At 41.1% G+C, this 25,658-nt stretch overlaps 1 protein-coding gene across 1 annotated transcript in view; it reads left to right on the top strand.

Annotated features, from left to right (window-relative positions):
* DNAAF8 (dynein axonemal assembly factor 8) overlaps positions 1-25,658 on the top strand; it is a 99,107-nt gene that overhangs the window by 42,103 nt on the left and 31,346 nt on the right. The window contains exons 14-22 of the mRNA XM_062588319.1: positions 4,183-4,299; positions 6,579-6,723; positions 9,021-9,333; positions 12,165-12,271; positions 15,502-15,656; positions 17,659-17,803; positions 21,141-21,269; positions 23,173-23,361; positions 24,693-25,025. Coding sequence (XP_062444303.1) covers positions 4,183-4,299; positions 6,579-6,723; positions 9,021-9,333; positions 12,165-12,271; positions 15,502-15,656; positions 17,659-17,803; positions 21,141-21,269; positions 23,173-23,361; positions 24,693-25,025 — 1,633 coding nt within the window. The remainder of the gene's footprint in view (positions 1-4,182; positions 4,300-6,578; positions 6,724-9,020; positions 9,334-12,164; positions 12,272-15,501; positions 15,657-17,658; positions 17,804-21,140; positions 21,270-23,172; positions 23,362-24,692; positions 25,026-25,658) is intronic.

A 25,658-nucleotide genomic window follows, 5' to 3' on the forward strand; every position in this document is an offset into this window, starting at 1 on the left:
AATTACTCCAGAAGAGAGCAGTTTAAAAGAACTATCAAGCTATTGTGCTGTGCATCAGTACTGTGCATGATGGTGGATAATGGGCAGAAAGAATGGAAGTTAGTCTCATCCTTTCTCTCTTCTGTATTTTAAGACACCTCTTTCCCTATCTGAAGTGAAGATAAAGATAGGTGAGATGCATCTCCAAACTGCCTGAAATAGTCACCAAAACTGCACATTTTCAGTGACAAAGCTGTTATATACCCTGTCTCTGTCCACAGCCCTTCTGCTGACTGGGGTCTTTCTACTGTGATTTCATGTTTTCTAAATTAAATTCGATAGCCAACTGAAGTGAACACGGACAAGAGGGAAGGAAAGGTGTGCACAAAGTAAAATGAAATTTGTGTCAATCTGGATTCCACAATGTGCACTAACACATTCGAATTCATGACAGCAGGGAGAGGACAGAGTTTAAGTATAATGTAGCCTAATTCACAGGCATGATTTAGTATATCACACAGGACATGAGCCTTGCTTGTATGTTAGCATCAAGCTAGAGTGAGAATGGTTCTTCCCCCCTGCTGCCCCTGATGTATTCAGTGGAGCTGACAGAGAAAGGACGTACATATACAGAATTTGCAGCCTCTCACTAGAGGTAATGGAGGATGCAGGCTCCAAAGGGGTTTGGGTGTTGCCCTATAACGATAGTGGCTGAGCTAATTTTTGCATCAGATAACTCCTTGAGTGCAAGGGGATAAGACAGTGGAGTACACAGAGATTCCTCTTTCTGCAGTTTCTTCTTTCCTACCATGGCTGAGAAACATTCCTCAGCCTAGAAGACTCCAGTTACAACTTAAAATAGGTCACCTGATAGCAAAAGCCATTTTTTTGTTGTCAGAACTGAGAACAGAATAAACTGTAAGCAAGAAGAAGAGATATTAGATTTGGTCATATTTCTGTGTGATGGTTAAATATTCATGTTTTTGCAGTACGCAGCTCCAGTGAAATGAAAGTTCCAGCCTTCTCTAAAATGTTCTTACTCTTGTTTTGCTCAATATTTTACAAGATGTTTTTGTTCTGCAGTGGATTTCCTTCTTATAACTGCTTAGTTTCATCTCAGCATGCTGTCTGAAACAAAGAATGGATCTGGGTTGTTTTTTACGATTTTTGAAAAATGATATATGTATTCAGTCCTAACTGTGGCACTAATCAGTCTTTTCCAGTGTCTTAAGGTAGTAGAAATCAGGATTTGTCTGCCAAAGAACAAAAAAGAGAAAGGATAATTATTGAGAAAAACAAAGGATGCCTTCAAATGTGGAATTATGGACGTGCCCTTTCCTTCCTCCTCTTTCTGATAGTGGTGATACGGATGGAGAGGATTTCAGTGCTAGAAGAAACCCTACTTTCTTACAGCGGGGTCAGAAAGACTCACTCATGGAAATGGTTAAGATGGAGTGATCTCAGGCTTAAGCCAGAACATCCCCGGGGCTGTTTTATCTTCCACTGGCTGACTGTTGGGTGCCTTTCTATCCTGGCGTAATGCCTGTGCCGTGAGATGGGAGATTGTTACAATGCTCTGTGTCTGCAGAGTCTTAGAGAAGAAGTGTTTTCAGCCAGGTACTGAAGGCTGGACTCCCTCTGCCCTGTTCTGAGTGGTGCATGAGGGGGGAATCCCTTCTCGTCCCTGCCAAGATGCAGGTGAGCATTAAGCGGTGATATGTCAGATAGTCTCGAAGAGACTTTCTCATTTGCTGTGTTTGCACAGAAGCTTTAAAATTATTACGATGTTGCTGGTGTAACTAAGAGAAGAACCAGCCCTGAGGTGAAATCAGTATAATCCTCATGCCTTTCCTGTCTCTCAGTGTGGAACACTGAAAGATAGCACCAATGCAGCATAAAAATAAATGGCATCAAAATCAATATAATTTCAGTGAGAGTTAGGCTACTTAGCTGCCTTGGGGGCTCACTGGATGTTATATGCCAAATAGGGCTCATTCATTACAAGTGCCTCTGTGTGATTCTCTCATAAATATATGGGAAAGTTCCATTATAAAGCATGCATTGCATAGGAAGGCAATGGCAGGATTCTTCCTCCCTTAGCACACTTTAGCTAGACTGGACAAAGCAGGGCTGTCATGCTGCAGTTGTCTTCATAGCTGGTCTCACCCCTGAGGAAAAGGCTCTTCTGAAGAACTAATAAGACTTTTCCTAGTTAATTTTCTATTGCTTTTTGAAATCATGTTTAGGTTGGCTGCTGGAAAATACAGTCTGACAGATCATAGAAACAATTTCTGCAGGTTCCCTTGCTTCCCTAATAGGTATGGCCAGAACCCTGCTCTGATGGTGGGGAAGTGAGCCATGTGGCACGTGCCTAGGATCACAGCTACCCCAGCTCACACTATGGTATTACATATAAGTCAACTTTTACCTTGAATTTCCTAGGTTGTATCCTCTGTGTTGTGACTGGAGGTGGGTGATTGTAGTGAAGGTTTCTATAGAAATGTAGGCTAGATTCAGTCTGACCACAGTTGTCCCTTCTCTTACCTATCTTCTTGAAAGTTCATAGAATTAGATTTCTCCAAGGAACAGCTTGAATATGTAGAAGACTGGAGTCTTGTTGCATTCCCATTTTGTAAGGCTTGTCTGGTCTCTCTCTGTGCTCACTGCACCATGCAACTATTGCATGCAGGAACTAGAGAGTGTCTTCCTATTTCTTTACATCAGGGATCTATTGCTTTTTCTATGATGGTATTTTCCACAGTAACCAAGTGTAAATATCACAAGCAGAGGCTAGTGAGCAATGGATTGCAGGAAAAAAAATGGACAAATCCTTGAGAGCTGTCAAAACACTTACTTCCGTGGAGTTTTGTTAACTGAAACCAGGTGAAATGTCAAATCCCTAGTTTTGCTTCCAGGCAAATGTTCATGAAGCATAGGAAATGCAGGAAGGAGAAAACACAGGAGCTGCTGAAGCAGAAAGGAGCCATCAGATGTCAGAAGGGTTTTAATATTACTCAAGTTAATTTCTTTTTCTGGTTGTTGTTTTTAAATATCTGTAGAAAGGTGTGATGTGCCTATCATTTGCCCAGCAGCCCAGAAACATTCTCAGGTGACTGTGCAATTAAATGGTGTTATAGGAACCTCATAATCCAGAATGGGTGTTTTTTCATATAGTCAGTGTAACCTCTATCTGTAATAAAAGTCTTAATCAGACTGTGTTGGAATTTAATTTCCTTTCCATGGTAAAGGTTTGATCAATGTCTGAAGAAAAACATGTGAGGTAGGACAGACTCAGTCCTGCAGTAAATTAAAGTCGAGACTTTAAAAACAGAGGAGCTACTCCAATTTACCCTACCTTTGCCAGTGTCCCAGTGCAGTGAATTCTGCTCAATGTGAAATCTGCATAAATGGATCTATGTTTCTGGAGTGCTCAGTAGTGGCATAACTAAAACCATCGCTTTTTCCCTGAACCAGAACTTGGTGAGCATGACTTTCAAAAGCTGCGTTCATTTTGGTGCCATGGCCTTGCTTACTAAATGTGGAGTCAGAACAAATTCTCCTAAGTGACAAATCCTTAAACATCCTTAAATGTGCACGTGTGCAAGTTGCTTGCTTGGTGCTGAGACAGAGAAATGCCACACTTCCGTAATGCTGTGGCCTGAAGGCCAGTGTCTTTTGTGTAGATATGAGTATGTGGTGCAACAGGACTTGCAGATATGCCACTTGAGGTGACATAACACAGGAGAAACGTACTATTTTTGTTACAGGCATGTAAAAATTCATACAAGTCTTTCCCTACCCCTACACTTTGGCTTATTAATAAGAGTATTCTCTTTACAAAGCCCTCTTCTGCCAGGTGGTCAGCACAATCCCAAAGGATCAAGGCGCTCAAGCCGTTGGGCCCAATGCTGCAGTACGTTTGGCATATAACTCCCACTTGTGTCAGTGGGCACTGTGCATATCAGAGACCGTGGGACCGTTCAGCTTCTCAGGATGCTGTTGCAGATTCATGTTCTTGGGATATCATTTAATTGGAGCTAATGGAACAGATATAAAACAAGTGATATGGTAACAACACTGGACTAATGAGACTAATCCATTATCACCTTGTATTCTCTCTATTAACTATACTATTTTTCTTTGCTCTTGATTTTGAGGGATCAAGATTACATGTAGATAAGAAATGTCCTTCATGCATTTCAGGCAGTGGAGAAGGTGTTTGCAGTTCCAGCTGGGTTTTACTGGCAGACAGTAGAAACTGATGAAAAGTACTTCCCTAACAGCAGCGACATCGAAGCTAGCAGAGATACCGACACTGAGGTAAAAAAAAGGTCATTTCTGACTTGTGGAATGATGTGGGAAGTTGAGAGACGATTAAAAATGATCTGGAGTAACTCAGTCCTTAGGTTTGGTACAAATACTAATCTTGAAGTATTTCTCACTCAGACTTAAACATATCAGCTAAACCTTTTATGTCACCAGTACTGATATGCTGATTGCTCATGTACATAGGTCATGTAAAATTAAACTACGACAGGTACTGGGTGAAGAAATTGCTACCACTAAAGCACAAATCAGCAACAGTGGACAAATTTTGATAACCCAAATCCACATGTCTGCAAACCTATATGCTACACAACTTGTTTAAAAACTGGACTTAGAAACATGATAAAAGTTTCTGAAGCTTATGGTACTGTCTGCTTGAGTTGTAACTGTGTGTGTGTTGTATGAACAAACAGGAATTGATTCTACTTAGCTTAGCCTAGAAGAAGGGAAGGTTACGGTAATTTAAGTCGCATTTGCCTCAGTTTAAGCATGCATACCAAAATTTACTGGACTCCTACCCATGTATGCGAATTTGTTAACTGTAGTAACTCATTTTTCTTACCTCTTGCGCAACAGAGAACATAGCTGCTTGACTAGACAGAGTTCAATATCCTCTTAACATTGAATTAGGAAGGTGCAGATACATTATGTTCTTCCTGAACATGCAGCAAGTTTGTTGCTGAGAATTGCTAGCAAGTGCCAGGCTTGCTCCTAGAAGATGCTCCAAGTCCAAAATTAGGATGTGAAGATACTCAGCACTTGGCACAGTCATAAAGTCTTTATTACAATTTCTCACCTTGCCTTTGGAGTGATACTACTTCTCACAGCAAGGGCAGGATGCTCTGGTAGGGACAGCAAACCAAGAGCTGAGACTAACAGCAAGGCAGGGCCAGTGACCTCCCTGGCAGGGGTGCAATTCCACCTTACCTGAGCAAGAGGAGGAGAGCAGGTCCAGCAGCAGTAACCAGAGTCAGCTAAGAGTCCAGTAACCACTGGCCTTGCAAGTCCGTAGTGATGAGGGAAATCCAGAAAGTCTAGTCAGTAGGTTAGGATCAAGGCCAGAATCAGGCAGGTATGAGACTGGGCACAGACATACCTGCAGCCTAGCTCAGGGACCATGGCCAGGTGTCTGAGCTTACAAGCAGCTCCCAGGCAAAGGGGAGACAGGTCCCTGCCAAGGTTTCTCAACACTGGACAGCTGCATTTTCAAAGTTGGCTTTGAACCTAGGCAGCCAAATCCCCAGGGGCAGGGGAATAAACTCGAAACCCTCACAGCAGCTGCAGAAAAATCCTTCTTTACTGGCTGTTATGAACAATAGGTTAATATCAGGAGAGTAGAACTAGATAAATATAAAGAAACAGAGCTTTTATTCCTAGTTAGACTACTTTTTTATGATTTGAGCAGATTTATAACTTCATTTATCATGATGTTATAAGCCTCATTATGTGTTTATGGACGAGTAGCATTTCATTTGAAGTGTCCAGCAATGATGAATTCATTTGGCATTCAGTGCAGCAGTAAAGCTCCTTGCTAGAGATAGCGCTATGTGTCTCTACAGACAGGAGAACCGTGCACAAATCTGAGGCCAGTACAGTCATTTTTGCCTGATCTGCAGCTAGACAATTTATTACCCGCAGAGTATCATGCACCACACAGCTTCCTGACATAAAGCATGTGCTTCTTGAAACAATACATTTCTTCTGATGGGAAAGTGCAGAACTCAGGATGATTTACTTCCCTTCTGGGTAGTTAGATTCAATATGTGTCAGAGTGTATCTTCCTGTACACGAAGATGAGCTGAATTGGATTAATCTGGAAAAGTGGATTTCAAAATACAAATTAGTGACAGTACCATTGATGTCTGCTGTTCAATTCTTTTCTTACATTGATTTTGGCACTTTTGTAGTTATAAAGAAACAACCAGTTGGCCTATCATTATTTGACTGTGTTTCAGTAATACACACAGTTAAACAGCAGGATTGATACATTCCATTTTCTGCACAGAGAGCTTTCAGCATTTTACTAGTAGGTTTATGTGACAAAAGGCACAATTTTATTATTATTAGTAGATTATTATTATGCTCCAGTCTGAGGCTAAAAGCCTACTGTACTCAACTGCATATAAACATCAATGAAAAGAAAGCCTCTGTGTGGCTCTTACAGTATAGATAAGGTAATAGGAATTAAAGGTGAGGGGAGAGATACAGCTGTGTGAATCATTGTGGGCTTGGAAGCGTTTGGCTCATTTCTCCAATCTGCTCTTGCCGTTCAGGTTGCTATGGTATTGCTGTTTGAAACTCTGTTCCGAAGTCCCCTAGCTATCCATCACATGTTACAGCTGGTTCTCAGTTCTGGTTTGGATATCTGTGGACTCCGCCTGCTCTATCCTCAGCATGATGTGCTGCTCTCTAGCTCAGGTGAGGTCTAGTTTTCCTTCTGAGATTACACTATGTAATAATACTAAGGTGAAGGTGGAGATCTGGATTTGCACTAAGTTGAAGACCCACATGTTACTGTGAGCATGAGGAAGAGGATATCAGATTTATAGTTTGATACAATTTATCAATGCCCTTATCATTTCTTTTAGCAATAATAAGATAAGATGTTATCTGGGCTTTTCTTTCTGTCTGTTCCCACTGTTGAATATCCATGAGTTGTATTTCTAACTCTGGATATCTTTGTGTCTCAGGCCTCTTTAGTTGTTGTTCCTGCGCATAGATTTCCCAGACTGTGCTGCTCTTAGCTGCAAGGTTATGTTTATGTGGGTTAAATATGCTAATTTACCTCCTACTGATTTTCCTGGAGGTTTCAGTTACAGAGAAACCAGCCTCTCTTCTTCAGTTCCCCCATTACCTGTGGGTCTTCAGTCCTTCCTTGTCCTTTAGGAGCACTAAAAAAGCACCTTACCTAAAAGAAGACAATTGATCTAGCCATCCCCTAATTGCGCTGGATGATAAGCCATCACCAAAATGTCACAGTTTACCTATAGAAGATGGCCTGAGATGAGTCATTGAGAAGATAAGGCCAAACAAAAAGGTCATGGGTCTCTGAAGTTAAATTCCTAAGCCTTTAACATTAGAAACCAATTATTTACAAATAGTGGCCTGTACTACTCAGGTGTTCAGTTTCTCTATTTGTGAAACAAAGATAATAAAACCTGTCTCAAAGTGTGTGTTGAATAGCATTAATTGCTAATACAATAAAACTCTAGAACAACAGCCATTGCATTATCTGCAAAATGTGGAGATTGCCTCTGCAGTATGGCTACTTTCTTTTAAGCCAAGGAGTTCTCCTGGAAGGCTTTCATATGACATCAAATCATGTATATATCTAATCTGTTTCTCTTGGGGAAGGTTATGGTTAGACTGAGAGAAACAAGTTTTCTTCTGCTTAGACAGAAGATGAGTGAAGACCAGCTTAATCAGAGAAAAAATCTGCAGTCTTCTTGTCCCCTTTTTACACTAGAAAACAGTGGGAACAGACTGGCTCAGAAATGTGATTGCAGTTGCAGTTATCTCAGCACTGTGTGCATATTACATTCATACTGATAGCTGGAGAGATGAAAAAGGACTTCAGAAATGAATAAGAAAACCATAAAATCACCAGTCATTAAGAGAAGACAGGCAGCAGATCTGCTTCAGTGCTTTGTACCCTGCGCATTATTTAGGAACACTTCATATGAAGGAACAATTCATTTGAGCTGAGAACTGCTATGCATGTCTGTAAATTGCATTTTTACCCCTAGCTCGAAAACTTTAAAATGATGAGTTTAAATATTTACTGACAGTTTCTCCATTATCTACCTGTTCTGGAGATCTTTTGTTCTGGCTTCTGATTCTTATGGAACAAATGATGTAACAATATGTTTAAACCCCAAAGCAGAGAATGACCCACCTTGCCTCTGTGACACCTACAGTAGGAACTGTGAAGGATCAAAACGTACTCTTTTTTATGTTTTTATTTATTGGACTCCAACTATACTGACAGTAGACATGGAGAAGTACTTACCAGAGATGTAGGAGAAGGCTGTTGCAGGACATAAGGGAAGGCAGAGTTCATGTCATGGCAGGGAAATAAAAGCAGGTAATTAAATACTTGTCTGAAGATATCGTTACACACAGTGTAAAATCTGCGTTTGATCCAGGAGGAAATAAATTGGAAAAGATGTGCATAGCTTTTCAGTTTGCGATCCCTTTCTCTTTTTTCTCCTTGTCTGATGAAAATTACAGAAGACATCCCTCTCCTCAAGCCCAGATTCTTGCCCTATCTCCCCTTCAATCCTACCAGCCTTCCTTGTGTGTCTGAACAAGATATGGCACAAGAAGTTAAAAAGTATTGCCTTCTATCAGTTGCTCTGCAGTAACTACTACTGTGCATACCCTTCCCCACAGCAAATGTGAAGCAACATACTCCTTTTTCTTTGACAGATAAACTACCTTGAATTATTTCAGATTTACCGTGAGGTAAAAATGTACAGCTGGTTACCAGCATAACACCCTCAGGATAGGTAACTAGTAGGTTATTTTGTCTTAATCCAGCATGACAAAGCAAAAGTCTCCTTAGATGGGTAAATAAGCTATCACCTTGGCAAAATATAATGGGAATGGAATTACTGATAAACTGTCACTTGAGAATGATCTGAAAAGAGCCCTTGAAAGGAATGAATGAGCTTGGAGCACCATGCTTTAGTCACACCTGTGTTTATTTTTCACAGAAAAACTGCCTTCTTCCTATACTCCAGAGACTGGCAAGATGCCACCTGTGCTGGCATTAGGCACAAGAGGGCTTAAAGCACGAAGCACCTTGCAGAACATCATGGGACCGTCTGACCCACAGCTGGCCAGTGTGACAGATTGCACTTCCATCAATGCCCTCTACTGCAGGAGCCAAGCGGAGCCTCTTGCATACCTGCCGCACCTGGACAGCCGTGTGCACAGGGAGTTATGCCTCTGGTTTGGAGGGAGAGCTGTGGGTGCAGCACTGCATGTTGGTGCCATGAATCTGGCTTGCAGATATAACAAAGCAAGGTGATGGCCCTCGCCTGCATGTTTCTGAGCTATTGCAGTTCTCCCAGAAGGAGTGTGTCATGGAGACCAGGCAGCCAAATGGCTAGTGTGCTTAGTCTTTATATGTCAACCATTAGCGAAGGGACTCAGTGAACCAGAGTGCAGCATGGGAGCATCTGTCTTATTTCTGCATTTCCAGATGAGTTACTACAGTTTGTGAAAGTCCTTTCACAGGGCTGTCTCCTCTGCAACAGGTGATACATATGCCAAGGTGTCGGGCATGGGACTCACACAGTTGTCTCTCATCAGTTGTTTTCTGGCCTGTATCATACATTTGCAACACCTGCTCTTGGACCTTCTGTGGCAGATACGGCTGATTAGCCTGATCTGAGGCTTCCTCCAGCTGTGCCTGGAGCTAGAGAAAGGCTGGAAGGTTGTGTGCCACTGGGGGGCTTTTTGTCAGAACTCCTGGTGTCCAGGAATGGCTTTGCTCTGTGTCACTTTCATATCAAATGACTGGACCCTGGGAGTTTCAGATTGAAAAGATTCTTTGAAGGAATCAGACAAAAGTATGTGAAAATGAAGAGTGGCTTAGAAAATCTTAATGCTAGCAATCAGCATGAGAAGCAAAATTTAGGAATTGATGGCATAGCAACAGAGTATCATAAAGTGTTAGGAACAAGTGAGATTCAGGAGTCAGGAATCTAGCTCTCAGATGGAGCTGGATACAGCTGCGGAGTGAATCGGGCTGTTAAGCAGCTATTACTCTATCATGCAACCTAGAGCACGTGTGCTGGGTAGTGCTACAGGGAGGAGGACAACAGCCCCTAAGGCCTTCTGTTAAATCCATTTCTAAGATGCCCAAAATCTAGCTCATGAGTTTTATTCTTAAACTTCCTTGGTTTATAACACTGATGTTAGGCTGCCAGAAAGTCTGCTCTTGGCCTTACTCAGTAGAGCAGATTTGCATCAGGGAAGAGCTGGAAAAAGGAGAAAAACTTCTGTTCAGCTTTGTGGAAGCCAGTGCTAAGCAGTCCTTGTACATCATCTCCCCCCTGCAAAGGGGCAGAAAGAAGGCTGGGTGAGTTGCCTGGAGGCTCTTGCATCACTCACTCCTAGCACTTTTTCCAAAGCTGTCTGGGGCTTTTCCATGATGAAGATGAGTACTTTCTGCAGCATAATACAATCTCATCCCTTCCTGGGAATCCTACGGTTTCCTAGGCTGAGACTCAGACATAAGAATCCAGGAAGCTCATTTAATGTGTAAACAAAGGGCTCTGCTGTGCTCAGATATCCTTTTCTTCAAACTGTTACAAAGAAGGATCAGAGTACACTGGCCTGTAGAGGGAAGAGAAGAGCTACTTGTCTTCTGTTGGCTTCTGACAGACATCTCTCTGGCTGTTCCAAGCAGGAATGGAGCTGCTGTGGTTTGAAACACTTGTTTTACAGTGTTTCATGAAAAGCTTTGGCTTAGGGCTGCAAGGAAGTTCCACTGATCAGGAGAACATGAAACTAGAGACTGCCTGTCCCTGGCTGTCGAGTTTGTCACACAGGCCTGTGTATGATGTGGGATACTAGCCTTTATATTGGGATTTTCAGACCCTGGGCATCTCCTTTTAATATTACTGAACTGAATAAATGATGCTGTAGTGAAACTCCACTGCCGAAAGCCCAAACAACATCCATGCACCTACAAGTTCTGGACAGGTTTTTAAAGACTGCCACTTTATTGGTGGCATCAGGCTAGAGTTTAAGTAATCTGCAGTCCTCATGGTACTTTCTGCAGAGAGGCAAAGCGTACTCACAGAATTAATCTGATGCTCAGATAGAGATTCCCCTTCATTGGGAAACTCTGACACACAAGTTGTGTGCCAGAGTTCATTTCTGCATGACCATGTAACAGTGACTCTCATCATTTTTACTTTTAAGATTTGAAAACATTGGTTTGAGAAGGTTTCGTTCTTTTTTTTTTTTCTCCTTCTTTTTTCCCTTGTGATGGTTTTCCTGTTACAAAAGATGATGCGTTATGCTACTTTAGTATAACCAGCCAGTCTAGAGAGGTGCTGTATTCTGAATAATGCACTTCTCATTCTTAATGCTGGTAATTTCATCCATTGGGAGACCAGAATACAAACTGCATGCCAGTTTTCAGTTTTTCAGATTTCACTTGCAAACATCAGCAGCTTTTTTTGGTCTACTAGGAGTAAACAAGCAGGATGTATTCCAGGCTACTCAGTGGCAAAGGATGAGGCAGGCAGGTTTGCCTGAACAGTCTGCACTTCACAGACTTAGTCAAACTGTTTCACAGACTGTCGTTTGTGTTGCTGTCAGTCCCTGGCCTGCAGGACCACAGCTTATATTCACCATGCCATCATTTGGACCTTTCAGGTGTGCAGGAATGCTGTAGACATTTCACTGCCCTTAAACATCTCTGCCAGACTTGGTAGTGCCCGTTGTGAACGTGAAATGCCAGAGAAGTATCATGATAGTTTTAAAACTGCTTAAACTCTGACTGAAGAACCCAAAGTGAATAGTAACTAAGATATATATTCAGATGGGAAAAACTTTGATAATACAGCCTGACGTATTGCTTGATTCCTAGATTTCCTTGCCAAGCTGGCCACTTTGCATTAGCTACTTTTAATTGAACATGGAGAGCCTCTGAGGAGTAATATAGAAAAATAATCAGAGAGACACCTTGATGTAGCTCATGTCACAGATAAGGGAATGAAATGTTTTTCCAGTAAAGCACTTTTATCAGAGAAGTTTCCATGGTCCTAGGTTTGTTGCAGAAAGTGTGTTAGAGTTAGAATCCGGCATGATAACTTCTAATATTTACTGTTTTTCTCTAGGCCTCAGAGTCCTTCATCAAGTAAAGCAGAAGCTGAGGAAGAAAACGTTCATCTGCAGGGCACGGTGCTGTCTCAACCTCCAGCAACACTTGTGGCAACCACAAAAGGTCACTGATAGGGAACAAACATTGAGGTTTTACAATGCTCCTTCACTGATATTATTTCCTTACTCCAGCCCACCAGTTTCAGGAAATTTGTCTCTCTGGATTCCCGGTGTTGTAACCTGGTGAGGAGCCAGAAATGAATTTGTAGTGAATCACTATTGCCTAAAGTGAAGGGACAGAGAAGTGTTATCATCAGCTTGTCCTCCCCATGGGAGTAGCTGCTAGAGTCCTGTAGGCTGCTTAGATTTCACTGAAAGATATAAAAAAAAAAAGGAAAGAAAGAAAGAAGAAAAGAAAAACAAAAAAAACCCAGAAAATTTCTACTTATAGGGGCGTGTTTATCAAGAAAACATTTATGCGAAGAGTTAACAGAACAGTATCCTGAACTGCATGTTTGTCTAATTACTGATCATCTACCTTTACTGGTCAGGAGGTGAATATAATCATCACAGGATATGAAATAGTTCAGACTTCACTCAGGCCAGAGTGAAGAGACTACCCCCACTGGAAATGAAAACATTTTATAGAGTTAATATTAACTGGCTCTCACCTGGCTTCTCTGTCCAAATTCCCCCTTTTCCTTTGTGGGAGTAGTCTTCCAGTATCTGAATTCCTACTTGGTAGCAAGCTGACTGTTCATGGGGAACCTGCCAAAGCATGCAGGCCTTACAGGCTAAGAAAGACCTATGTGATATGAGGGTGTCTAATGTAGATGGGCCAACGTACTGGCAGTCTTTTCTAGGAGTCTTCCTCTCTACAGTGGGATCTCTCTAAAGCACAAGTGATTTTGAGGCAGTGCTACTAGAGCATTGCTATTCTGTTTCTACTCCCACAAGTGAGGATATTTCCACAGGAAAAAAAAATGAAGGTATGGAAGCTCAGCAGCTGTCAGGGAGAAGATGGCAAGAGGAAAATAGGGTTGCACTAGCCTAGAAAAAAGAAACGTAAAATTAAATTGCCAAAGGAAAGAAAGTATGAGAAAAGAATGCAGGCATAAACTCAAAACAGGAAAGGAAGAGAAAATGACAGAGAGGATGACAGAAAAAAAGAAATAGAAGAAAAAAGGAAAGACAGGAAATTCTTACCTTTGAGCTACACTCATTGGTATAAGTGGGCATTTTAACTCAAGTAGCTTGGCAGGCAGCCATTGGTTCTATGTTACTTGGGATTGGTATTGATGGCAGCTGGTTGCTGCTGATGAAATGAGTCATATTTTCTGCCTCCCCTTCCTTTTATGGCCATTAATGATTCACATTTGATGTGGGCTGCTGAGTTACACCACACCACGTTCCATCTGTATTTGGGCTCAGGAAGTCACTTCCAAGCTCTGCTCCTCAGATAGATAACTGTGTCATGACTCTGAAAAGCTGGTCTGGGAGCAGAAACTGTATTAGGAGTGTTAAGGAACGGAAACATTCACTGACTCCTTCTGTCAGGTCTCCGGCAGCTCCTCTGGGAGAAAGGAAGATATATCCACACAGAGCATGCAGAACAAATACACTGCTGCTCCTGCCAGATATATCTGCCCCCTCACAGTAAGCTAAGCTTTACTGACCCTAGGAAATATGATTGTTGATTTGGGATATGTATATGTGAAATACATTTTTTTAAGTGTTAGCAACTAGAGGGGGGCAAAATTCTTACCACCTGCAACCTTGAGTTTTGACAGTTCATGTATAATGGATGTGGCACTAATGTCAGTCTGGCTCAGAACATGCAAAATTAAAGCTATATAGAAATTTTAAGTAAAAATACTCTGCCTGCCCCATCCTTCATAAAAAACACAAGCTTTCCCTTCTTCTGTTGCCATGGCTTTGAAATAGCAGGCTAAGGCCTGGTCTAGTTCTTAGGGGACAGATATCCATATCACAAAGTTCATAGCTACAGGAAACATTCACTGTTGACAGTTTTAGCCAAGAAACCAAGTGTAATTGGGGCACAGACACTAAAATGCTTCCAACCTCATTATATAATTTTGTCATAGCTAGAGAAAGTTATCAGGGCAATGAAGAGGAAGCCCATGTAGAAGGGATACTCAGTACATACCTTCTCAGAGCTCTTTCTTGATAGTTTATGGAGATCTGAATGTACACTGTGGACTAGAACAGTATAATACTGAAAGCAGTAGTGAGAGCAGAGATCAAGGGTAGGATTAGAACAAATCAGGGACCTCAGGTAGATTAGAGGCTTCAGGAAAAAGCCTTGAGCAATGTCCTGTACCTCAGATGGCGCTTAGACACTACTCGGGAGGTCTCATTTGCTTTCTCCTGAGTATGCTAATAGTGTGCGTTGCCACCTTGTTGGCATTGAGTTTGCAGCTCCTACTTAGTCTATAGTAGTCTACAAGTCCAAGGTTCTAACCTAACAAACTTCACTGTTTCTACAACCTTATCTACCGGGATAAGGGATGTAAGCAGAATGTGGGCAGCCAGCCCCATGTATAAGGCTAAAATGAAAACCATGTGGAGAGAGCAGGCTAGTGTTGTTATCATGGTACCGAGGTCAGGAAGTGTGAAGCCACAGATGGTACCAAACTGAAGAGTGGGTGAGGTCATGATCAGGGGCTGGTCCAAAGATTCAGGAGCCTGTGCTATAAGGCAGGCTCTGGGATGGACATAAGACAGGACTAAGGAAGGAATGAGAGGAAGCAGAAGGTAGTGCTGAAGAAGATTGTAGAGGGTAGCTACAGACAAGAACCACCAGTAAGAGCAGAGAGGAATGGTGCAATTGTATCATCTGTTTTATAGTGGATAAGCCACTAGTTAGTTGTCTTGGCCTCATTTAGCTACTTGCCAGCATGGCCAGGATTGTCAGATCCATAGGCTTTAAGGGAAATGACTGCTGTCAGATTGCTGCCTATAGTTGTAATGGCCCAAATAGAGTCTGGCAGGGGCTGACACATGGCTGTCACATGAACTGAGGACATAGACAGCTAGATAAGATACTTAGAAGATAGATGAATAGCTCATAGATAGCTAGATTGACCTGATGAGCCAGACTGACTGCAATAGGTGATTCATAAAGAGATTATTAATGTTGCCATAAGCTTTTTTTGTCCTCATTTGGCCTCTGATAGCTGCCATTATGGGCTGGATAGAGCGCATCATAAAATGTGGTGTCACCATTTGGGATGTGTTTCAAATTGGACCTGGCCACTGTGCGAATTTCCTTGTGTTGATATCACAGATTCTGTGGAAATAATATGCTGCTTTTCTTACCCTCTTTTGATCTAGGGGACGTCATTTTGTTGGTGTCACCTGTGATATCTCCTCATGCATATGGTAATGTGATTTCAGTCTGTACTCATCGGGGGTTTGTTCTGCAAGGAACCAGACAGCTGCTGCTTTCACCCAAGCAAGCCGTTGTGCTGAGCATGACAACAAGTCAGGTACCGGACAGAGCACAGCTTACTTATATACTTTGGGTTACCAGTTGTTCTGAAACTTTTTATGCTGCCATACTGAGCAAAGCTAATTCTAATATTAACTTCTTGAAAGAATCCCTGATTTTGACATGGTTTCTTTGAAATTTGGCCTTCCAGGATATCACGTCCTAAGATTTAAAAAAATATAACCAAAACTTTCAGATTAAGTTTGTGACATTGCTCTGTTCAGTGCCTTTTCAGTACTTTCCCTCAATATGGTGTAATTGCATTGGGAAACTCACTTTACAATCCTGTTTCAATTTGCAAGTATGAAAGCGTTTTCCTCAAAGCCAACAAAGCTTAAACTGCATTGCCCTGACATTGTTTTAAATCAGTTATTTTATTTACTGTGCTGCCTTAACCAGAAGGATGATGGGGATCACAGCAATGATGGTGTTGCCACCACAGTGTGCATTCAAAGCAGCCAGAGTGAATCTGGGAGAAGGTTGGGCAACGATGGCATTTATGTATTACACCATTTTCTTAGACTACACAGAGCTAAATGAGACTACGAATAGCTTGTATTTGCTCATGGAGCTGTATAGTAACACATGGCATTCTTAGGTGAGCTTTGTTTTATTTTCTCACTCTATGGATGTGTGAGCTGACACTCCTCTAGTAAGTGTTTTCAAGGATGCTCATTATATCTTTAATAGTGAGCCAGCATTCATGTTCTCTGTATTCCTGCAAATGCTACTCTGTTTGCTTTCAGTGTTGTTTTTTTTTTTCTTTAGTTGGAAAATCCCACCAGGCTCCAGCCTGTCCCTTTGAATAGAGGTGAAAATTCATGATCAGGCCTCCTCCTACATGGAGGCAAACATGAATTTTTCCATTGATTTCAAAATAAGCAAGAGCAGGCAGTAGCCCCATAAACCAAAATAACAATTTATGATCTGTGAATATGTTTTCAGGAGAACAGTCTTCATCTAATAGAATGATGTGTGATTATGTATTTCACGGTCCCTCTAGGACTGCTTATGGCCTTTCAGTATGTAGGAGTCCCCTAGTTTTATGCATTCACATAGATTTAGAAAGAGCTTTTCTGTTGTCAAAAACAACAAAGAGGTTTTTTTTCTTTTTCTCTGAAGCTCTGTACAACATGATCATAGATTTATTTGAGTTAGAGTGCAGTTGGCATTTTGACATGTCAGCCCAAGGAAACAGAAATAATCATAAATGCAAGACTTTCAGTCAAACTTACATATGCAACAGTCAAACTTATATATGCAAAAAGTCCAGTTCTGCACTTCTTATCCAATAAATCACCCAGTGAATCCTATGATATTTTTTCTTACAAAGGGAGGCACCCCTAACTTTAAATCTCTTACCATCGTGCTTAGAGTTGTTTCCTCAGTGAATCAGGAAATGCACCATTTTGCAAGCTAACATCATTAACTGAATTGTGTACAAAGCCCCTCTTTTCTGCTTGTTTGCTGGTCAAGTCTGAGGAAGAACACTTTCCCTGCCCATAATACCTTGTAGAATAAACATAACTCTTATTCATTGAATATTATAGCCCAAATAGCCAAATATTTGGACCAGTGCTCCTGAATAGAAATGGCATTCTTGGAAGTTAACGGTAGAAACAGTAATTAGTTCTTTAATAGGGCCTCTGATGCTGAGTGTTTTTGAAAAATCATTTAGGGCTCAAAAACACTTGTGCTTAAGTGACTTAGGATGGTGGTACTACATGTCAGCTGAGTTTTAATAACTATTGTGTTCTTAACCCAGCACAGCACAGCTCAGTTGCAGGGCAAAACATGTTATATTAAACCTTTTCCCTGAGGTTTAAATTAAGTTGCTTGGTCTTATGAACAGATGATGCATGAGCACACAGTTACTAGAAGTTACTGTGGCTCAGCTATTGTGCTGTATCATATTATGCTGCTGTATCCTGAGCATTTGCTTGAGCCCAGTAGTGCCTAAATCTGGATTTATTAGTCTAATCTGTCCTTCATTATTTCAGATTGCTGTATTTTGCCCTAGCAAAATTTCAAGTTCAGCTGATAGGAGTTCTGAAGGAGAACTTTCTGTTGAACCGCGCATGCACTGTCTAATTTTATTGCTGAGGAAGGAGAACGCTAGTCATCATATTCCTGCATTGGTAAAAGGTAATGCTACTACTTCTCAAGTACCTCAGAAGAGAAGATTTGCTTTTCAATGTACATGAACTAAACTTAAAATTCCAACCAAAGCTGTTACACTGCAGGAAAGATTTACTGAGAATATCACAGCCTGATAGTTACAGTATGTATCTGTAGACCCAAGTGTAAATCAGCCAGTATTACATATCCTACATAGCAGACTGATCTTTGTCAGTCATTTGATCTTTAGCACTGAAGTCCTTTTGAGTTTAGAGTCATGGAATAATTCAGGTTGGAAGGAACAACAGGACTCACATCTAACCTCCTGCTCAAAGCAACATCAGCACTGAATTCAGACCATGATGACGGCTTTTTGCAGTCAGGATTTGAAAATCTCCAAGGACGTAGATTCCCCCACCTCTCTGGGCCTCCATTCCAGTGTTTGACTATGCTCATGGGGAACTGTTTTTTCCTTATGTTGTATTGGAACCGCATCTGTTTGAATTCCTGTCCATTATGTCTTGGCCTCTCACTGTGCACCTCCATAACAGGCCTGGCTTCATCTTCTCTTAGCCTAGATCTCTGAGCAATAGGAATAGCTAGCAGGAACATGTATGTGCCTCTGAGCCTGAGAATAGTATCCTATCCTATCAACCTCAGACTCGAGTTCTGCATGTGCCATGCAGCCTCATTTTCCAAGCATATACACTGCAGTTCATTTTCTTGAGTCTGTGAAATAATGGTCAAGCCTCTGTCCCAAGACAGTCCCTTTCACTGAGTGAGATTCTGTTCTGAGGCTCTGCTGCAGGCAGAGAGTATTTGATTTTCTTAAGGATAGGCTGACTTGGTCACAAGTGGGGAAAATCACTAACAACAAGTGATCAGCTGAGAGGAAAGAACATGCCCAGCCTGATTCACAGAATCATAGAATGGTTGAGGTTGGAAGGGACTTCTGGAGCTCTTCTAGTCCAACCCCCCTGCTCGAGCAGGGTCACCTAGAGCACATTGCACAGGATTGCATCCAGATGGCTTTTGAATATTTCCAGAGAAGGAGACTCCACAACCTCTCCGTGCAACCTGTTCCAGTGCTCAGTCACCCTCACAGTAAAGAAACTTTTCCTCATATTCAGCCAGAGCTGCCTCTGTTTCAGTTTGTGCCTGTTGCCTCTCATCCTGTCAGTAGGTGCCACTGAGAAGAGTCTGGCTCTATCTTGTTTACACTCTTCCTTCAGATATTTATACACATTGATAAGATCCGCCCTGAGCCTTCTCTTCTCTAGGCTAAGCAATTCCAGCTCTTTCAGCCTTTCCTCCTGCTCTCTCAGTGGGCTTGTTGCCTGCAATGGGAGAGTCCATTCTTGCATCTATTTTTCTGAAATTCTCCCACCTTCAAACACCACTACTGAGAGAAGAGGAACAGTGTACACTGCACAGCCTCCAAAACAGCTGCTGACCCTTCCACCAGCACAGCTAGCTCCAAATGGACCAGTGAGAAGGAGTGGACGGTATAGACACTCATCCACTGTCTAATTGCCTCTTCTGAGCCATCCACAGTGGAAAAGACCATTTAGAGCTTTGGAGTGAAAAAAAAATAAAGAAGACAACTCAGAAAGTCCTCTGCTTTGTCTCCCAAGACTATCAGAGAATGCTCTGAAAATGTGTTCAGACACAGAGGATTGATGATGGCAGACCAAATATAGCACTGCATCATCTGCTAGCTCTAGACCCAGGGAAATTTACTCATTAAAAAATTAACAGATTCTGCTCCTTCTGTGGGAATTGAGGCAAGCCACTCTCAAAGAGAGCGTCACAGATGATGTTTAAAGTGTTTATGTTTTGTACTGGGAAATTTGTACTAGAAATATCTAGGCAAACACTGGAACAAAGGTTATTCTGCAAAGGTAAAGGATTTTCCTTTGTTTTTGAGAACAGTATTTTTTTTCTTTGTAGACAGATTTTGCAGATGTCTCTTTCCTATCATCTTTGATTGCTTCAGAGTGGATCCAGAAAGGTAGCTTATTGCAGAGGCCTGCAGTGTCGAAAATGATATTCTTGTTGCATAAGCTTTCATTTATTGTTTGGAAAGTGTAGAAAAGCATTAGGAATTGAGTAGGGTAAATACCACAGTAAGAATATTTGCATTTGTAAACAGTACCTCTGCAAAACAGTCACCCCTTCGTGTTCCGACGCTTCAATTTTCCAGGCCAGGGAAACTTCAGCAATGGTGCCTGAACTAAAGCACAGAGATACGTGTCTTTCAGTAAAGGATCAGCAGCTTGAGGATCAAACCCCACAAAGTTTTCTCCAGACTTTACTTTCCTCCAGGCACTAACTTTGAACAGACAGCAGGTCTGGTGTAATAATGGCATGTTTTTTAGTTACTTGTGACATCTGAATTTTAAAAAGCAGGTAGGTGATTGTCACTAGTGCTAGCTCAAATCTCTGTCACTGTCACGTGTGGCATCTGTGACTTGCCATCAGTGCTAACAAGGCGCTTCCCATACTAGGCCACAGTAAATTGCTGACTGACGTGTGTAGTAAAAAGCTATAAAATGTATACAAAGTAATTTGAAAACAAGCCTTTAAAACTGTTGTCTGAAATGTTATTGCAGAACATTGAATAAATTGTTATGAAGTTGAACTGTATGCCAGTACCTTAATTTGCTGCCTGTGCATAACCTGGCACTTTGAAGCGAGAATGGGAACTGAGAGATTGCTAGTTTCAAGCACTTAGTTTGTGAAAGTGGGACGGAAGCAGGTATTTTCCTGACAGAAATATGCACAGAACACGATGACACTTCTGTTAAGGACTGTAATCCTAGCGACACTGTCTGTGGCCATTGGTGCTGCGCAGGACGCAGGACACCGGCATTGCTGCTGACCTGGGAGGCCTGGGATCGAGCACGAGGCTCAAGATTTGTGACTTTTCTTCCTTGCAGACACCAGCTTACTCAAGACACTTCTTAGAATTCAAGAGTTGTATAGGCTCTCCTGTATGCATGATCTTTCATTCAACCTTTATTTTATGAAAGGTTTCATTCCACAGCAGGGGTTAGAAGGTAATCAAGACAACTGGGTGCTGGTCACAAAGCAAATGTGTCTCCAGAGAAAGCGGTGGCCAAGCTTCAGTTTTTCAACAGCCACTTGCCCTGCTGTAAGAGAATATGACTTGTAGTCCTGGGGGAGAGGGGATAACAGGAGCACATCTCATATATCACAGGTGAGCTCAGCATGACCCACATTAATGTCTCTGTAGTGGGACTCTGGCCAGATGACTCAAAGTGTTTGATAAGAAGCATATTTTCATGGCATACTCCATCATAGAGTTCTGTATTCCTCACATATTCTTTTGTTCTCTACGTAGCACTGCTGAATGAACTGGCAAAAAAACACCTTCGTGGAGATGGGCAGAGCAACTTGTGGGCCACTGGGCTGGAGTCCGCAGTGTTTTTTCATGTGGCTCCTTACACCGAGACCTTGCTGCAGACACTAGGTAGGTCAAAGCTATGGAAAATGCATTGTTCTGTCTTTTCTATAAAGTCTGACAACTATATTGGGGAATTTCCCTGAATAAGAACTTTAGAATATACTTGTTTTCTGCAATAACTGATCTAGCATTTTGATGTTCTTTAGTAATGATTCTCATGAGATGTGTTCTACAGCTGGGTAATGAACAGAAGGATCAATAGAAAAGCAATACAGAAATATACTTTGTAATGTAAATTTAAAAATATAGAAAAATAAATATATTTAAAATCAAATGTGACCTGATGACAACCAATTAAGCCTTAAGCCTACTATAATTAAAAGAATAATAACCAATCAATACATACTTACTGGAATAGTTTCAAAGGGAAGTCAAAGTAATAAAATGAGAGAAATTGCTGGTTAAGCACGTAAAACTGTAATTTGCTGAAGGGATAAATGTTGGCAGCTGTAGTTTCTTCTGTAGGTGCAGACAAGGCATTTTTTTATTTCACTTTACTCAGATGTTCTTAATTTTGGTTTATAGAGCTGAATTCACTTCAGTAACTAGTTCATTGAAAGCTGAGAAATCGATAGGACTTGAAAAAGCAAGTAAACTTGTTTTCTGTTAAAAATCTATGACTCAGATGGGTATGAGAGTCCTAGACCTACTAGTTCTAAATACCTGGAGGTCATGGAATCAGAAATAAGTAGTTTATTTCACTAACTACTGATAATATTCTGTTATGTGTTCAGCAGATTTAATATAGTTTTATTTTGTTAACTTATTTTAAACATTGGATATTAGGATTTTTAGTTGGTGTATATTGCTATCCAATACCAAATTCACATAGATTATAAGTAAAAATAGTAATATAATGCATGTTATTCACCATTCTTTACTATTATGAAATGTTAAGTTGTAGGAATAAATAAATAAATAAATGTTAAACTATGTATTTGCTTAAATAATGGTTTAGTGTAACAATATAGAATCACACACATGCTTTTGTTGAGGCTAAGGATTGTGTAGGCTGTATTGCTCCTGGTAAGACCATGAATATATGAATTATACAAGAACAGTCTCCTAAATGGCCCTAAACTGTATGCAATGTAACCTGGAGATTACACTAGAAAGTAAGAAAAAAGTATTAATTTAATGTGAAGGCAGTCATTGTTATCAATCTGAAACTGATATGTTAAATCATGCTGGTATAAATCTATCCACTCTGCTTGACAATTTGAATAAGGATGCCAAAATTAGGGTTGAATGTATTTGTTTTACATGGCAAAAAGTAATTCCAGTTAAGGAACATGACTCATTAGTAAGGATTCTCATCCTTCTGTGCCATATATATGCCATGTAAAGAGGAGAAAAGAATGGATATTTCCTTATGTGGATTACATTTGAATAGTGTTGTGTTACAGAGGATAAAAGATTAGCTTCAAAAGATGAGGGTCAGATAATCCAAACAAAATTTTAAATCAAATTCTATACATTATACCTCAGGAAAAAAAAAACTCATATGATGTTTAGGGATGATCCATTATGCACACAGAATAATTTTGATGCGGATTTTAAGGATTTGGATCCTAAAACCTTAATTGCTGTAATTACAGACTTTTAAATCCAAGAGTGCCTGATAAACAAGCACTGGTTCTAAATATTTAATCTTTTGATTGAAAATTTAGACATTGATAAATATAGAGAATAGAATTATTTCTTCAAGAGAATGTTAATTATTCTGTCCTCCTTGTTCGTGTATTTTGCTTCTTGGCCATTTCAAGCTGCAGCATGAGGAGCATTACCACAGTGAGGCATTGGCCTTTATCTGCCCAGTAGAGAAGGGGTCAACTCCTTCACACTAAATGAGAGAAGAGATTCATCTTCCTCGGGTAGCTAGGTTTGTTTTGATGTTCTCTTTTTGCAGGAGGCAACCTCAGTGCAGTGCCAGACCCATGTAACATTCCTCTGGATATTTTGTGCAATCGAACATATGCTTCTGATCCTGAAATGGAGCAAGTTGTCATGCTGACGCTGATCGGAACGGATGCTATGAAGAGCGCTGGAGAACTCCTTCACCAGATCCTTCTTCCTGGAGGCAGTAAGCAACCTCAGAATACAGTGATCCCAGCTCCTGGGGAGGGCTGCAGAGGTGGGTCAGGAAAATCTGATCTGTCCAGCTATTGTTGTCACAGCAGAAACATGAAGAAATATGTGGTGAAAGGGGCCTCAGGAAAGACATGTTTGTTTGCTTATATGTCTAAAGTGGTGAGGAATCTATCATGGCTGATTAGTGATGGGCAAGGCCACTTTCCATATTGCAATAGTATGTTGGCTCAGGTGAACATCATTTTCTTCAGAGAGTATCAAATTAGTTCAAAGATCTGCTAAGGCACAGCAAGACCAAATGTAATCCAGACCATTTTGTCTCTTCCTCAATATGAGGCGGTAAGGCAGTTGTGTCAATGGGGCATAGCGACAGAAAATCAGAAGGCATAAATTCTGCTCCCCTGGCCACTGACATCCTGTGTGATCAAAAGCAAAGCACTTCATCTCTTTGTGCTTTATTTTCTCTTGTGCACAGGAGGAATAATGACACTATCCACCTATATTAAATGCTTGCAAATGCATACACGAAGAGTACTGTCAAGTGCTAAGAAGGACAATGGTTCTATACAATTTCATGGTACAGATTGTACCAAAGTGTAATAAAACAGATGCTGTTTTATTATTATAGAAGGGCAGAAGTCTGGCACCTTGGCTTACACTATGCTGTATGCTGCTCTCTTGAAACAATATTGTGGAGTGAGATCCATATCACAGCGGGTCAGGAAGGAGATCCTAGCTGACAGAAACTTCCAGCGACACGCAGCCATAAATTGAACCCTTAAATCTCTTGCTACATTGGAAATAAGACCGCTTCGCAAACACAAAGTTTAAGTTATTTTTAGAGACAAGTCAGCATTATGTTGTAGGTTATTACTATAATGTAGTTTAATATGAAATGTTACGAGAGGTGATACAGGATCTGCAGTTATGGATTATGCTGTGTCAAAGCACATTGTTGTCATTGTATTCTCAATGATAACAATGTTTCCCTTTCAACTCTTCCTCATTAGCCATTTTTTCTCTAATCAAATCATGGCAGTTATTCTCTGTGGCTCCCTGCTATTTCCCAGATAGCCCATTTTTTGTTTTCAGTGCAATGTAATTTCCTAGCAGTTGTAGTGTTTAGTGTTTCCCACTGTGTTTCTATATCTGCATTACACTCCATTTTGGATAGAAGAGGGAGTGGAGTCAAAGTTCTAACTTTGGAACCAGTTGTCTGGTAAAAAAAAAAAAAAAAAAAAAAAAACAGTGTTAATTTAGAAAACTGGTCTCCGAAAGAAAAGCATGGCTTCTAGAAAACACATACTATCAGCTGATGATAAAGAGATTTCTCTTGACTTGCAGAAGGACCAGATTCAGGATTTGAGCTTCTAGGTCTGAAGTGGTTTCCCTACCTCACTCGAAGTCAGGCCAGAGAAATAACTCCTTTTGAGGTTGGAGATGTTTCCTGGCAGAGAAGCATTGATACACTCATGTCAAACCCAGTCCTTGTATGTGCATTACGGCGGATCAATGCCTTCAAAGTTCTTTCAGAGACATTGGAGAAATTAGCACCATGCAGGGAGAAGCTAGGCAAAAGTGACAGTGTTCTACAGAGAGTAATGGCCTTGACCCCAGAGATGACATTCAGACAAGCTATCGTCTTCTTCACCGTGAAGGAGTTCGTAACCGGTAAGCCTTGTTTTTACTGTTTATAATGTTCTCAGCAAGAGGGTGTTTGGGAATTTGTTGAAGTTGGACAAAAGAATCTGTTGCTGTGGGTTCTGCTAAGGCACTGGAAAACACTTAACAATAATTTGGGGTTAAATTCTGCACTTGGCTGAGTGATCAGGGATATTAAGTCAGCAGGAATCAGCTGAGGTCACCTACAGTTTGGATTGTTAATCAAATATGGCTGTGCATGCCCTGACTCCCATCTTCTGAAGATCTCAAGGTATTCCCTAAATACTAAATAGGCATTAAAGCTCTTGACAGGAGCAGTAAATAATACTGCATGCCTCTCTATATAAGAGAAACTGGGAAACAGAGACCGGGGTCTGTCCCACCTAAATGGAGGCACTTAATTGTGATGCCTGACTTAAGAAGCTAGGTGCCCTGATCTTGCCCTGTACAGGCCTGCCAGCTTACCTAAGGTCTGTGTTGCTCTTGGGTGTAGCCTCTCTCTCCACTGACCCCTGAAAAGGCTTAAAACAGCTACCTCCTAAGGTAAGAACCTCTGTTAATCACTTACATCTAAGCTGAGAGAGGTAGCCCTACAAAGGGGCTTAGTTGCTTTTCTGCTAGTCAGATATTAATGAACCATCT

The sequence above is a fragment of the Rhea pennata genome, chromosome 15 (assembly GCF_028389875.1).
Source record: "Rhea pennata isolate bPtePen1 chromosome 15, bPtePen1.pri, whole genome shotgun sequence".
Taxonomy (NCBI): Eukaryota; Metazoa; Chordata; class Aves; order Rheiformes; family Rheidae; genus Rhea; species Rhea pennata.